This window comes from Alligator sinensis, unplaced genomic scaffold (assembly GCF_000455745.1).
Source record: "Alligator sinensis unplaced genomic scaffold, ASM45574v1 scaffold444_1, whole genome shotgun sequence".
Taxonomy (NCBI): domain Eukaryota; kingdom Metazoa; phylum Chordata; order Crocodylia; family Alligatoridae; genus Alligator; species Alligator sinensis.
The window spans coordinates 1,150,241-1,164,659 of record NW_005841886.1 but is presented as its reverse complement, the minus strand read 5'-3'; the positions used below and the strand labels follow the sequence as shown (position 1 = coordinate 1,164,659).

Genomic DNA, 14,419 nt, shown 5'->3' with positions numbered 1-14,419 from the left:
CAATTCCCCTTAGTCCAGGGGCCGGCAATTATTTCGGGTGGAGGGCCGCTTACTGAGTTTTGGCAAGCCATTGAGGGCCACATGACAGGCAGCCAGGGGCAGCTAAATATTAATTTTCTAAATTTTTAGGGGCCCTGCGGGCCAGATAGGATGGCCTGGTGGGCCGCATTCGGCCTGCAGGCTGCATTTTGCCCACCCTGCCATGGCATCAGTGCCCTGCCATGCCATGGCTATACAGCACTGCATTCCCAGGCATCATGCAGAGCACAGTGAGTAATGTCATCCCATGTCAAATGAAAGACTGCTGTAATCTGACACTGTCTCCCTTGCTTCATGCTACATAGACACCAGCAAGAGAACCTGCCTGCTGAGTGCTGGCACATCCTGGACCATCTCTTTTCAGTTCTCTGGAGAAGGAGGCTGACACTGGCTCTGAATGAACTTACCACCTCCACACTGCTATCCACAGTGTTCTCCTGCTTTGAGTTTCCCCAGACCCTGCCCTCTACAGGATCCTCCCCCACGGCATGCGACACTTTAAGTACCCTTAAGTACACTTTAAGCACTTAAGGCCTTACCGTTCTCCCAGTTAAGGTATTTCAGTGGCGAGTTGTCTGACCACTGCCAGCCCCCATTGATATCCAAGTCATTGAGCCCAATCCAAAGGGTAGAACTATATCCTGTCAGCAGTCCTGTGACACAGGGGGTGGGGAAGAGAGAGAGAGAGACACACAGAGAAGTCAGCAGCATCACAGACTTCCTTCTTTGGGAAGACATCACAGGTGTGTAGTTCAGGTCTCATTAGGAGAGCAGGGCCCTCAGCACCTTGACCCTCAGGGAAAAACTGGTCCCTGCAGCCCCTAGTGACTGTGTCACAAACTGCTACATCTGGTACAACCTGACTGCCTCCCTGGCGGTCTCAGAAGAGAAGACAGAAACTAGAGTCAAGGAGGCTGAGCTCCCCCCTCAGCTCCATGGGAGGATGTCCCAGACCAGGAAGAAGAGCTTTCATATGGAGCTTTGTAGGTGAAATGTGCCCACTTCATTGCTTCTGTGGGCAAAGAGAGGCTTTCCAATCCTGAGGCTTTCCATCCAAAAGCTTTCACAAATAAATATGTACCCCCCACACTCTCAAAATCATAACAATGTCTTTCAGGTAAGAACAGACAGATACCCTCAAGCCTAGGAAATACAATAGCAACCCCATGTTATGCTAGCAGGGCTACTTGGTTGCCTTCTGTCATTTGGAGTATATACGTATCACACCATGCACAATACTGTGGACCTGCAGTTGTGGGTGGAAACCAACCTTGTGGTGGTCAGTGGTTTTGCAGAAGCAATAAATGGAGGATAACAAGATACATTCTTAAATTAGGGCAATAAGCTGTACTTCTCTATGACTCTATAACTCATCAGGAACCTGCCCTCATTACCTTGGGGTAGTTTTCCAAACACCTGTGTACCACAAGAGACTGCTATCTGCTGGATCCCAATGGCTTGGCAGCCCCTGGGCTCCAGTTTCTGAGTTGCATACACTCCTCTCTGGCAGGGTTGAGGCAACAGACTGTCCCATATTATCCACATGTCCCTGAAGTACAGCGCTCCCTAGAGGCAGTTCCTTGCTCTCAGAACACAGTTAATACTGATGTTAGCACACTGTGGACTATACTGTACCAGAGACCAGCATAAACTGCTGGCCAAAGTCTCAATGACTTATTTATGCAGTATCTTCCATTCAAGCCTCCCAAAACAACCCAAATGAGCATACCACCCCATCTGCTCTTACAGATCTATAGAGACCACACATACACACACATGCACAACACAACACATGCATGCAGTGACTACTCTGCCTTTGGGGCAACTAGAATCCCTGTTCAGAGCTATGAGAATTCAGACAAATCTACTGGTCCACACTTCTGTGTGGTGGCTTTCTTTTCCTTGCTGCTCCATGCACCATTTTGTAGCAAACCATAAACTGTATAATATAGCAATGCCATAGTTGGCAGGGTTTGGGACTGTATCAGCACCAGTGAAGAAGCCCTGCTATAGTAGATACTTCAGGGGAAGAGATAATGAACAGGGAGTATCTAGAGGAGGGGTGGGCAATTTGGGGCCATGGGCCACATAGGGAGTTTAGATGAGCTGTCATGGGCCAAGTCAGCACTCTCCCCTTCCCTGCACAACTCACCAAAACTCCCTATGTGGGATGAGGCCACGGGCAAGTAGGGAGAGGTGTTCAGGAGCAGGACACACGGGCAGGGTCAGAATCGCAGGGTGGAGTCACATGGTGGTGATAGCGCAGGGCCAGAGCTGCAATCTGCTGCCCAGACACCCATGAGACAGGCACTGATTCTGCAGGCAGGGGCATGTAGGGAGCAAACTGCAGCTCTGCCCTGGGCCTGGTCCCATGCTGTCACCACTCCAAGATCCTGGCCCTGGCCCTGAATGAAGCTCCCTGCCCACCTGTGAGTCCTGCCTGTGTAGCTCCCAGCCAGTATCCCTGGAGATCACAGAGCAGTGACAGCGTGGGGCCAGGGAAGAGCCATAATCTGCTCCCCACACATCCCTGCCTGCAGAACCCCAGCCCCATACAGTCACCACTCCACAATCCTGGGGTTTCCATGGACCGGCAGGCTGTACAGGAGCTGTACAGGGAGGGCACTCAGCCAGGTGAGTGGGCAGCTGCATCTGGGGCTAGGTCCAGGATCTTAGGGCAGTGACAGTGCAGGGCCAGGGCAGAGCTGCAATCCACTCCCTGCATGCCCCTGCCCCATCACAATGGCATGCAGACAGAAGATCACAACTCTGCCCCAGGCCTCAGCCTCATGCTGTCATGGCCCCAATATCCTGGGGTCTCCCTGGCCCTGCCCACCCATCTCACTCCTGGACACTGCCCCCCACCAGCCCGTGGCCCCAGCCGAGTGCCCTGCCCACAGTGGTCCCACCCACAGTGGTGAGTGCAGGGTGGACAGACCTGGGCTGCCAGGAAATGGAGTCTGGCTGCTGTGCCACCACATACACCACAGCCTGGGCTGCTCCCCAAGCCTGGGCCGGGCGGGGCCAAGGGACCTGCTGTACCCCAGAAAAAATCTCTTGGTAGGCTAGATCTGGCCCACAGGACTTATTTTTTCCACCCCAATCTAAAGTGATCCATCTCCTGTCATACCTTCCTTGGCATCCACCAACACTGGACCCCTGTTAAACCAGATGGGACGACTGACGCCCAGGAAAAAGTCAACCTACTAAACGGGTACTTTATGTCGGTCTTTCACCAGTCCCATGGGACACCTCTGACCATCACGGGACAGGGAGGCCCGAGTGAGGGAGATTCCTTGCCCTCCATCAATGCTGACCTCGTGAAGGAACACCTTGAGAGGCTGGACACCTTCAAGTCAGCTGGCCCTGACACACTGCCCCCCAGGGTACTCAAGCAGCTGGCAAGCATCATAGCCCAGCCTCTGGCACAGATCTTCGAGAACTCCTGGCGCTCTGGTGTAGTGCCCAAAGACTGGATGAAGGCTAACGTGATGCCTATCTTCAAGAAAGGGAAGAAAGTGGATCCGGCAAACTACAGGCCCATCAGCCTGACTTCTATCCTGGGGAAGGTCTTAGAAAAGATTATCAAAGAGGCCATTCTTAACGAACTGGCCGATGGCAACATCCTGAGGGATAGCTAGCATGGGTTTGCTGTGGGTAGGTCTTGCTTGACCAATCTTATTTCCTTTTATGACCAGGTGACTTGTCACCTGGACAAGGGAGAAGAGATTGATGTCATATATCTTGACTTTAAAAAAGCCTTCTATTTGGTATCCCATGATCACCTCTTGGCAAAACTGGCCAACTGTGGTCTCCTGTCCACCACAATCCACTGGCTGGGGAATTGGCTCCGTGGCTGGACCCAGAGGGTGGTGGTTGATGGAAGTTGATCATCATGGTGCCCTGTGACCAGTGGGGTCCCTTCAAGGCTCTGTCCTTGGACCTGTATTGTTCAACATCTTCATTAATGATGTGGACATTGGAGTCAGAAGCAGACTGTCCGAGTTCGCCCATGATACCAAATTTTGGAGTAAAGCATCCACACCTGAGGACAGGGGCGTGAGCCAGGCTGACCTCGACAGGCTCAGGAAATGGGCGGACGAGAACCTGATGGTGTTGAACACCGGAAAATGCAAGGTTCTCCACCTTGGGAGGAAAAACCTGCAGCATCCTTATAGGCTCGGCAGTGCTATGCTGGCTAGCACTACTGATGAAAGGGACTTGGGGGTCATCATTGACCACAAGATGAACATGAGCCTTCAATATGATGCTGCAGCTAGTAAAGCGAGCAAAACGCTGGCTTGCATCCATAGATGCTTCTCAAGCAAATCCCAGGACGTCATTCTCCCGTTGTACTTAGCCTTGGTGAGGCTGCAGCTGGAGTACTGCATCCAGTTTTGGGCTCCACAATTCAAAAAGGATGTGGAGAAGCTTGAGAGAGTGCAGAGAAGAGCCACACGTATGATCAGAGGTCAGGAAAACAGACCTTATGACGACAGGCTGAGAGCTATGGGACTCTTCAGCCTGGAAATGCGCAGGCTCGGGTGCGATCTGATGGCCACCTATAAGTTTATAAGGGGTGTTCACCAGCATCTGGGGAACATTTGTTCAGAGTGCCCCAAGGGACAACAAGGTTGAATGGTTATAAACTCCTGCAAGACTGTTTCAGGCTGGACATAAGGAAGAATTTCTTTACTGTCCGAGCCCCCAAGGTCTGGAATAGCCTGCCATCAGAGGTGGTTCAAGCACCTACTTTGAATGCCTTCAAGAGAAAATTGGATGCGTATCTTGCTGGGATCCTATGACCCCAGCTGACTTCCTGCCCTTGGGGCAGGGGGCTGGACTCGATGATCTTCCAAGGTCCCTTCCAGCCCTAATGTCTATGAAATCTATGAAATCATTGGTTTAGGGATGTCAGAGGATACATCCCTGGCTGTTGTGTTTAATGGCTATTAATGGATCTATCACCCATGAATGTGTCTAGTCCCTTTTCGAACCTATCTACTTCTACAACCTCCTGTGGCAACAAGTTCTGCAAGTTTACTGCTTAAAACTGTACTTTTTCCTGTTTGTTCTAAACCTGTCTCCTGCTAATTTCAGTGGGTGCCCCCTAGATCTAGTATTCTGAGACTTTGTGAATAATGTCCCCCCTTTCACCCTATTCCCTATCCACAGCGTGCATGATTTTTATAAACTCTTATTGTATTTTCCCTCAGCCTTTTTTCCAAACTGAAGAGTCTGAATGTTTTGAGTCTCTCTTGGTATGGTAGCTGCTCCATCTCTCTGCCTTATACTATATCCTTTCTGAGATGCAGAAACCAGAACTGCAAACAGCAGTCAAGATGTGGACACATCTTGAAATTGTATAAAGGCATTGTTTTCAATTCCTTTCTTAACAATGTAAGATTTTATTGGCTTTTGTAGTTGCTGATGCACATGGGCGACTGGTGCCTCCCGAGTCTGTATCTACAAGGTCTCTTTCCGGAGTCATAACAACTCATTCACGGGCTAGTTCTGTGCATGTATTTAAGGTTATATTTCCCACATGCATTACCTTGTACTTGTCAACTCTGAAGTTTATCTACCACTTTTATGCCCACTTAGCTTCATGCAATATTTCTGCAGATTCTCACCTTCAACTGAGAATCTAACAACCCAGAATAATTTGGTATTGTTTGCAAAATTTGAGGTTTCCCTGGGTACTCCCTTTTTCAGGTCATTGATGAAAATGTTGAACAAACCTGAGCATGGATCCCCGTGGGACCCCACTATGACGTTCCTCCCTGATCTAGAGGGGTAGCTGCTAGAACCTAATGGGCTCTTCTAACAGGCCTGGGGCCAAGCAGTAATAGCAAGCAATGCCCTGCACCAAACTAGTGTGCACATTGTATTTGGACGTAAGGTTCACCACGGGACAGCAGTGCTGATGCCCCAGAATAGCCCCTGTCCCTGCTTCACTTGTCCCTCCCAGACTCACCGTTGATATAGGTCTGTTCATGGATCTCCGTGATGCTCAGCAGGTTGGCTCCCTGCTGCTCACAGCTGTTCCAGGCCTCCCGCCATGATAGGGTTGACTGGAAGTTAAACTGGTAGCAACTGTTGGTCAGGTGGTCCTTGTCCCAAAAGGTCTCACAGTCATTGCCTATAGGGTGAAGGGACAAAAGGCAGGAAGGAGCAGGGGAGTGACAGGTCAAACCTGCTCCTTGGATAAGGGTATGTAGCCCGCTGTTAGGGCCAGTCGCAGCTGCTTCTAATGGCCCCAGAGCAGTTCCCATTAGCTTTTTATTCCCACCACAAAGACTGCAGCTGCCGTTTAGGTGGGCTTCTGTCTTAAAGTCCCAAAGGCAGAACAAACCCATTGGTGAGCTGGAATGCTCTGACTGGGTGAGCAGCCATGGACACTCCTGGAGCCTGGAAGACTGTATTGGCCATCATTCTCTTCCTGAACCCTCCCTCTCTCTGAACAGCTGACAAATTGCTACATGTTGGGCCTCATAGCAGGATCGTTGTCCTTGTACCAGCTCTAATAAACACTGAGTCTGTGACCTGTGATGCTTTCAGTGTTGGCCAAGGTAAATGGCTACAGAGGAAGTATTAGTAAGATCTGTCAACAGGTCATGACGGGCCAGGAAATAACAGAGGGCACCTAAAGCTGTGGTCCTTGAAAGGAAGGGATGGCAAATACATCAGTGGCGGAGAACCCATCAGTGCTCAGCACCCTAAAGTAAGCTCAAAAATGCATTGATGGGGAGGAAAGCAGCATGGGTGGTTTTATTCCCTTCTTCTTTGCTTCAGGAGAATGGGGTTGGGTTAAAGCCTCCTTCCCAACAAACACGCAGTTGAATTTCTGCAAGACGACATACTGGATTCCCTTGTTTCCAAAGTGGACCCCTCACCTCAGTGCCCAGCTAATATCACTGGCAGCCATAACCTCACCCCAGTACTGAGCTGTAATCACCTATGAAGCTGTCCTGTACACCCCTGGTACCAGGCTCATTATTACCAATCCTGAGTCCACCTGGTGCTAGGCATCCAGACAAGATGTTACCACTTACTCTTAATGGGACAGAAGCCCCATATTTCATCCTTGCCATAATCTTGTGTGGTAGCACACCAGAGATGCCCATCCTCACGTCCTGTGCTGGTGCATTCATAGAACCACTGATTATCATACTTGAACGGGATGGTGCATGGCTTCCCATGGGAATTGCCTTGAATGGTGTAAATTTCTGTTGAGAAAAAAAAAGAATCCTAAACCAGGTTCAGCCTCCCTTACTGCGGGGGAGAGAGAAATGCTGGAGGAGGAGGGCAATCTGGAGCAGAGGGATTAGGAATTCAGGAAATGGCCATCATACCTGAAGCTAGAGGGGGGACAGGATTCTGCTGGACTCTCGGGAGCAGCACTAGGCACCTGGCTCCATGCAATTCTCCACACTAGTGCTCTGCTAGACCTCTGTCAGACCTATCTTTATCTTCCCTGCCCTGAACCCAACTCCCATCTTTGTTCATTTTATCCTATCAGATCCTGATGCCCTAACTCTTTACTGCCCTGCCTTTCAGGGGTCACTGCAAGGGTTTACTATAAAGTGGGGGGAAGATACTACCCTGCTGATTCACACCCTTTCTGTCCCAGCTTAAAAGGGTATACCATCAAAAGTGATTAGGGGTCAGGGAAACATGACTGATGAGGAAATTGAAGGGACACTGGATAACAGTCTTCAAATACCTGATGAGTGGTTATATGGAAGACAAAAACAGACTATTCTCTGTGGCCAAAGGGGTCAGGACAAGGAGCGGTGTCTTAAATTATGAAAGGTGGAATTTAGATTGGATATTAGGAAGTGTTTTCTCACTATGAGACTACCCAAAGAAGTTGTGAAATCTCCATCCTTGGAAATTTTTAAGAGCAGATTAAATAAACACTTCGCTAGGATGATTTAGACAGGGAGGATCCTGCCTTGAGCAGGGGACTGGTTTGGATGTCCCCTGAGGGCCCTTCCAGTCGTACTTTTCTATGATTCTGTGATGATACAGGATGAAGGGCAAACAAGAATCAGGCTGGGTTTGGATTACGTGGTTGGATTTGTTTCCAGAATGTGGGGCAGTGCCCTGAGAACCCTTCAGGGGCATTAAAGTGACATCCTCACTATCATCAACACCAGGGATCTGGGCTTTCCATCTGCCATGGAAAAACGTGGATTTTCTCCTTTAAAAACTGTGGATTTTCCCCTTTAAAGGAGAAAAACACGGGAAACAGCAGGTTTCACCTTGGAGGCTGGCAGAGTTCCAGCACCAAGGGGCTGCTTGGAGCTGGGCAGATCGAGACACAGGGGGCTCCACATGCATGTGCATGCACACACATGCACATGGCAGCCAGGCAGGGTGGTGAAGAGCAGCTCCTGCAACTCCCTCCAGGTAAGTCTATGGGGGCGGGGTGCAAAAGCGACATGATGGGGAGGGTGGGGGGAGGCAAAGTGATGTAGCGGGAGTGGGGGCATGTGCCCTCTAAGATTTCTGCACACACAGCAAGGGTGCAGGTCTGCAGTCACACCAGACCAACTCCGGAGGAGCTGTCTCCCCAGCCCAGCAGGTGCAACCTGGTGTGGGAGGGAGTGCTGCACCACCATGGCCACCAAGGTGAGGCACCCCGCAGCGCAGAAGCAGTGGGGGGCATAACTCTCCTTGGCAGCTATGGTAGCCCTCCCTCCCATGCCAGGTCCTGCCCACTGGAGCTGGTCCAGTCCAGCTGAAGCCCTATGCCCCATTGTGGGCGCAGAAATCTCAGGAGATATGTGTTCCCACTCTCCCAATGCGTTGCCTGTGCTCTCCCCACCCCCCATGTTGCCTGCACCCACCCCCCGTTCCCCACACACCCACCCCATTCCCCACACACTAGGGGGCTGGAACCTGGGGGGGGTAGAGGTCTGTGGGTCAGGAGTGAGAGGCAGTGGCAGGGCCAGGGGACTATGGTGTGGGTTGGGAGTGAGGGGCACCAGTAGGGCTGGGGGCGTTGGGGGTAAGGGGCACTGGCAAGGCCAGGGAGCTGTGGGACAGGAGCGAGGGGCACGGGAGGGCTGGGAGGCCTGCGGTTTGGGAGTGAGGGGCAACGGCATGGGTAAGGGTAAGGCACCAGCATATTAGGGCTGCTCAGCGCCACAAAGCAGTGCAGGGGGACAGCTACAGCTGGACTCGCATCCTGGTGAGCAAAGGGGGCAGGGAGAGCTCTTATTTTCCATGATTAAAAAAATCAAGTGCCAAAATATATAGGCATTTAGAATCTATTTTATTATAACAACTGAGGTAAGCTTCTAAATTGCTTTAAAATTGTAAATATATCAAAAAAACATCCTGTTCAGCTGATACCTATGTATATAGTGGCATTTCCTTTTAATCACAGAAAAATGCAGATTTGGTTCTTTTAATCAGAAGCGGGGGGGGGAGTATTTGCGATTTTTAAAAAGAGAAAACCAGGATCCCTGAATCCCCACCGTCACCATCCCACTTCTCTAGTGCTTTGAAATTACAGAAGGTGCAATCATGCACACCACTCTGCTCCCCATGTATCCTCTGTATAGATACTTGCCCCAGAAACAGGTCCCAGAAACAAAGCACATATCCAAGTGTAACGTTCTTCTATAATTACAGGGAGAAGGAAAATAATTAATAATTTTCTACTCCAGGACTGTCCAAGCCACATGGCTTGTGAGTGGTTAAATCATAGGCTGCAGGTCCAAAAATTCTCTGGTAGGGTAAGGGATGGCATCATTAATCCCCACAGCTGCCAGAGCCACTGTATTGGCAGGACCAGCACCCAGGGAATTAACCCCGCCACTGCTCGTTCTGCTACTCTAGTCTAGCTCAATCCCAAAACAGCTTTAATGCAGAAGTCACTGGCAAAGGTGTATAGCTTATGGTACGCTGGTGGCCAAACTGGGTATAGCACAATGGAGTCCTGGTCCATAGCTGGGACTCCTTAGAACTGCCAAAAGTACAACAAACTGTCATAATCCCTCCTCACCTGAAAATCAAATCAGCCAATGAAAGCATGTCCATTGACATCAGCTGGAAGTGGATCAGGCCCCAGCAAGTACTGCAGGATGCAGGGCTCAGACTGTAAGCTCCTTGGGCTATTTTCCTTAAATTTGGTTAAAAAATAGTAACAACAAAAAGGGCAAAAGCCTCGTATGGAGCCACAGAAACGGGGAGGTGGATGAATTTTTACTGCCTCCAGGATCTCACTGTGTGTTTGTGCAGCATCTAGCATGCCAAAGTAGTGGTCTGGGTGGAAGCCTCAGGCACCACCATAATCCCAGTAACAGATAATTGCAATGGATTGTGAGTGGAAGACAACAGAGTGCTCTGTGGATCTTACCTGAGTACGGTACAGAGCACAGATCTTCATCAGTGCCATAGGTCCTCCACTGTGCTCCGCGTGCCTGATCCCCTCTCTCTGCAAGCACCAGGGAGGAGTTCCCTATCCTCGTGCTCAGATACTGAGACAGCTGCTCCCCCAGGCTCCGGCAGTTCCACCTCATGTTGATGGACTCACGGTCACACTCATACGTGGCTAGTGACTGCATGCTCATGGTGGAGTTGACCCCCTGCCAGGAGACTCCCAGGCACTGCATGGCACCAACATTGAAGAGTCGGCTCCGGGAGACCCATTTCCATTGCTGGACTGGGGTGCTGGTGTTGCAGGCTTTAGAGATCTTCACAAGGGAGTCCTTGGTTTCCAGGCAGCCTGGCAGGCCAGTATTGTAAATCAGGAACACCTTGGAATCTGGAAGGCAAAAAGGGCAAAGCCAGAGAAAAGGGATTAGGGCAGGGGTGAGCAATTAGTTCAGGTGCAGGGCTGCTTAACTTTTGTCTTGTGCTGCTGCTGGGCCAGGGAACCAAGGGACCCACAACAGGCCGGACAAAGACCCTCCGCAGGCTGGATCCGGCCCACGGGCCATATTTTGCCCACCCCTGGATTACGGTCCGATATGAAAGCGAGTGGCTTCTGCTGTGACCCAAGCCTGGCTCCAATTACAAGATCCAAACCCTGCTTCTGCTGCAAAATGCAAATTGATCTTAAGAGAAACAAGGGACATGTCAGATTTCACCAGAGCCATAGGCCATCAAAGTCCAATATCCTGACCCCAGCAGCAGACAAGCCCTCATGCTTTACAAGAAAGGCAACGTTCCATGTGGTCATGTGCACGGATGCTTGATGCTGGGGCAGGGCACTACTGTCCCCTACTGTCTCTCAGGTAATCAGTTCATAGGATTTAATTGCTTTCATCCCAGCCTGTCCAGCTTACTAATGCTATTACTGATCATGACAGGTCACTCTCTGCTCTACATTAGAACACCCACACCACAGTAACTGGGACCTACCCTACAGAGTGAAGCAAAGCTGTTGCAACATTAACTCTGCTTCATTCAGGGTTACATTTACAGCTATTTAGCTCATTCCAATGGCTGCAAGAGCATGCAGGAGTAACTTACTGAGAAACTGCCTGCAAGCCCTCCTAAGCAATTGCCCCTCCCCTTCTGAAATGGTCTAACACGCCCCCCCCTTTGTCCATAGCCAGCAACTGCATGTAAAGTACTTTGTTAACAGGTCAAGGACTTTAAAAAGGTATTGTCTGGAAGTCTTACAAATAACAGGAGAATTCCTGATCAAAAGGAGCCAGGCCCCATTCTAAAACTGTAAGGGAAGAAAAGAAACTGAGGTGAGGACACAACATTTGGGTGCAGAGACATGTGGGGGATTGCAGTGTAGTGGTTTAGTGTCCCACTTTTCTGTATTACATAATTAGCTGTGTAACAGAAGCTGGGTTCATGCTTCCCTTGGAAGCATCCTGGATTGGCTGTTGCCATAGACAGGATACTGGATATACAGGCTTAACCTGAGAGTCAGAGTCAGTGCAGTCTAAGGACTGCACTGGTCAGGACTCCTAGGTCAGGAGTCAGGGGACTTGGTTAGTATTCTCAGTCTTGCTGCATGACCATGAGCAATTTGCTTCTCCTTTGTGTGGAATGTGAGATCCCAGGACTGAACCCCTGGGTATGGGGCTGGTATAGCACCTAGCCTGGTATAGGTGCTGATATAGCACCTATATCTTTGGTATGGGGCTGGTATAGCACCTAGCACAACCAGGGCCTGATCTCAGTCCAGGCCTCCAGATGATGCTGTTATAGAAATTACATCACCAAAGTGACTATGGATCTGTTCCAGGATGGAAGTGACTGTAGTGGTAACATACTACTGAATTTTCAAGACTCATTCTCATCGCCTTGTAGCGATGGTTGTGCATTCCTTATCTCTCTCTCTCTCCTAACAGTATAATAACGATGCACATTTTTTCCACTGATTTGCATGGGAGGATCCCAAAGTGTTCGAAAACAAATGATTAGACTTCATAACTGGCTTATGAAGCACAAGTGCAAGACTCGGGTATCAGAATAGGTCTGAAAATTTTGGCAAAAAGGAATCTCTGTAGCAATTAAATTCAAGTATCAGAAAAACCTGAACTTCCTTTGCCTGTTCCAAGTTCAGTAACTGAAGCTAACAATCCAACGAGCACATTAAAAGGCTGCTAAGATAGTCTTGTAGCAATGTATTTCACACTAGCTTCACACCAGGGAAAGAACAGCTCTCCCTATCACTGCCAATACTTTCCAGTCTTCAAAAATATGGCAATGCAGGAAAATAAAACAGTGTTAGTCAGTTTTACGTGCACTCAGGGACCTGTTAAAAATACTGGAACAAACAATACTTGAAGGTCTTACATCACGTAATTCATGGGTCTCTGCCCTCCTGATAGAAAACACTCTTGGAAAAATTAAATAACCCTTACAATATAAGGTGTAGCTTTTTCTTCACTTCTTTGGACCCTGCAGGTACTGCTTGGTGCCTGTCTTCTTATGCCTTCCTTCTGCGGCAGATATTGATTTTTCCTCACAGTTAAATGGTTATCAGAGGAAAGTTAGGTGCTCAGTACAATGGCAGTCAAGCATCTAGCTCATAGCTCTGACAATCCCCACATTTTGCACAGCAGGAAATGCTGAAGTAAAGAAAGGGGAACTGATTCCTCATGACCATCCTCATAGCACCAGTAGCAGAGCTGGGAACAGAAAGAATATTAAGCCTGATCTTGCCAGTAGGCACCACTGTCTTTTAGCTTAAGTGACACTTTGCATTTAAATGGCACTTTGGCTGCTCTTGTGTTTCCACAGATTGGTCAACTCCACTGTCCCCGAGTCTATTCACTTGGGAAGTTAACCTGCTCTTAAAACCAGACAAGGATGCCATTATAAATCTGTGCAACAGTAAGCCTCTCCTTCTGAACGGTGTCAGAATCAGCTGCTCTCGACTTTACATGTTATGGCAGGGCATGGTAAAATATGGCCTCTGGGCCAGATACAGCCTATGGAGCCATTGGATCTGGCCTGCAGAGCTGGAGGGTGCCAGAGCTGGAGGGCTACACTGTGCAGCAAAGAGTTGCACTGGGGTCAGGCAGCTGGAAGCTGTATCACCGTTGCTTCTCCCTGCCTCCCAATACCTGGCGATAGTGTGGGCACAGCTCCCAGCCACTAGGAAGCTGCACTGGGGCTGGGCACTTTCCAGATGCATTTGTGCTGCAGCCAGGAGGCAGGAAGGGAAGGTGGGAAGAAGCAGCAGCAGCACAGATGCAGCTTCCTGCTGCTTAGCCCCAGCTCAGGTCTCACTGGCTGGTGCTGCACCTGGGTCATGGTGGGTGCAGGGAGAAGTGGTGGAGTTGCTTGCACAGCTTCCCCTGCCTGGAAGCTACACCTGCACCCCAACTAGGGAACTGGGAGAAGCAGTGACAGTGTAGGCACAGCTTCCAAATGCCTGGCTTTGGCCTTGGAGCAGACAAGCTCTCCCCACTCCCAACATGACGTCTAAGCCACCTGGCCTACATCAGGGTGGGGCCAGGTTGTTCTGGTCCCCAGCTAATAAAGCTTGTCAGCCCCTTTGTTACAATATCACTGTTAAATGGGCAGGTTTAAGTGCACTTTACTCAGTTATAAAGAAAATGGCAAACTGGGAGGCAAACCTTCCCTCTGTATGGATCCTAGAGTTTAATAGACAAATGAGCAGAGAGTAGAGAACAGAAGCATGTCAGATTTCTTGGAAGGGATCCAAACACCTCCACAAAACAGATACCTTTAGTGGCCCTAGAGCAGCTGCTTGCAACCTCCCTGCCACATGCCACAAGCAGCCCAGATCTGTGGCGGACAGCAGGGGCCTGTCCAGAGTCCAGGCCAGCTGTGGTAGGCAGCCGGGAAGCTGCAGTCAACTGCACCAGGGTCCACGAAGCCCCAGTGCAGCGGATGGCAGGGGATCCGCAAGGGGCCCAATCCTTCTTGT

General features: G+C 49.9%; 1 protein-coding gene across 2 annotated transcripts in view; it reads right to left on the bottom strand.

The window, feature by feature from the left end:
* Window positions 1-14,419, bottom strand: part of MRC2 (mannose receptor C type 2) — a 108,968-nt gene that overhangs the window by 49,260 nt on the left and 45,289 nt on the right. For both annotated transcript variants that reach the window (XM_014516994.2, XM_006017826.3), the window contains exons 2-5: window positions 10,412-10,819; window positions 7,095-7,268; window positions 6,017-6,181; window positions 579-692 (exon numbers count right to left, since the gene is read on the bottom strand). In XM_014516994.2, the coding sequence (XP_014372480.1) occupies window positions 579-692; window positions 6,017-6,181; window positions 7,095-7,268; window positions 10,412-10,819 (861 nt within the window). The remainder of the gene's footprint in view (window positions 1-578; window positions 693-6,016; window positions 6,182-7,094; window positions 7,269-10,411; window positions 10,820-14,419) is intronic.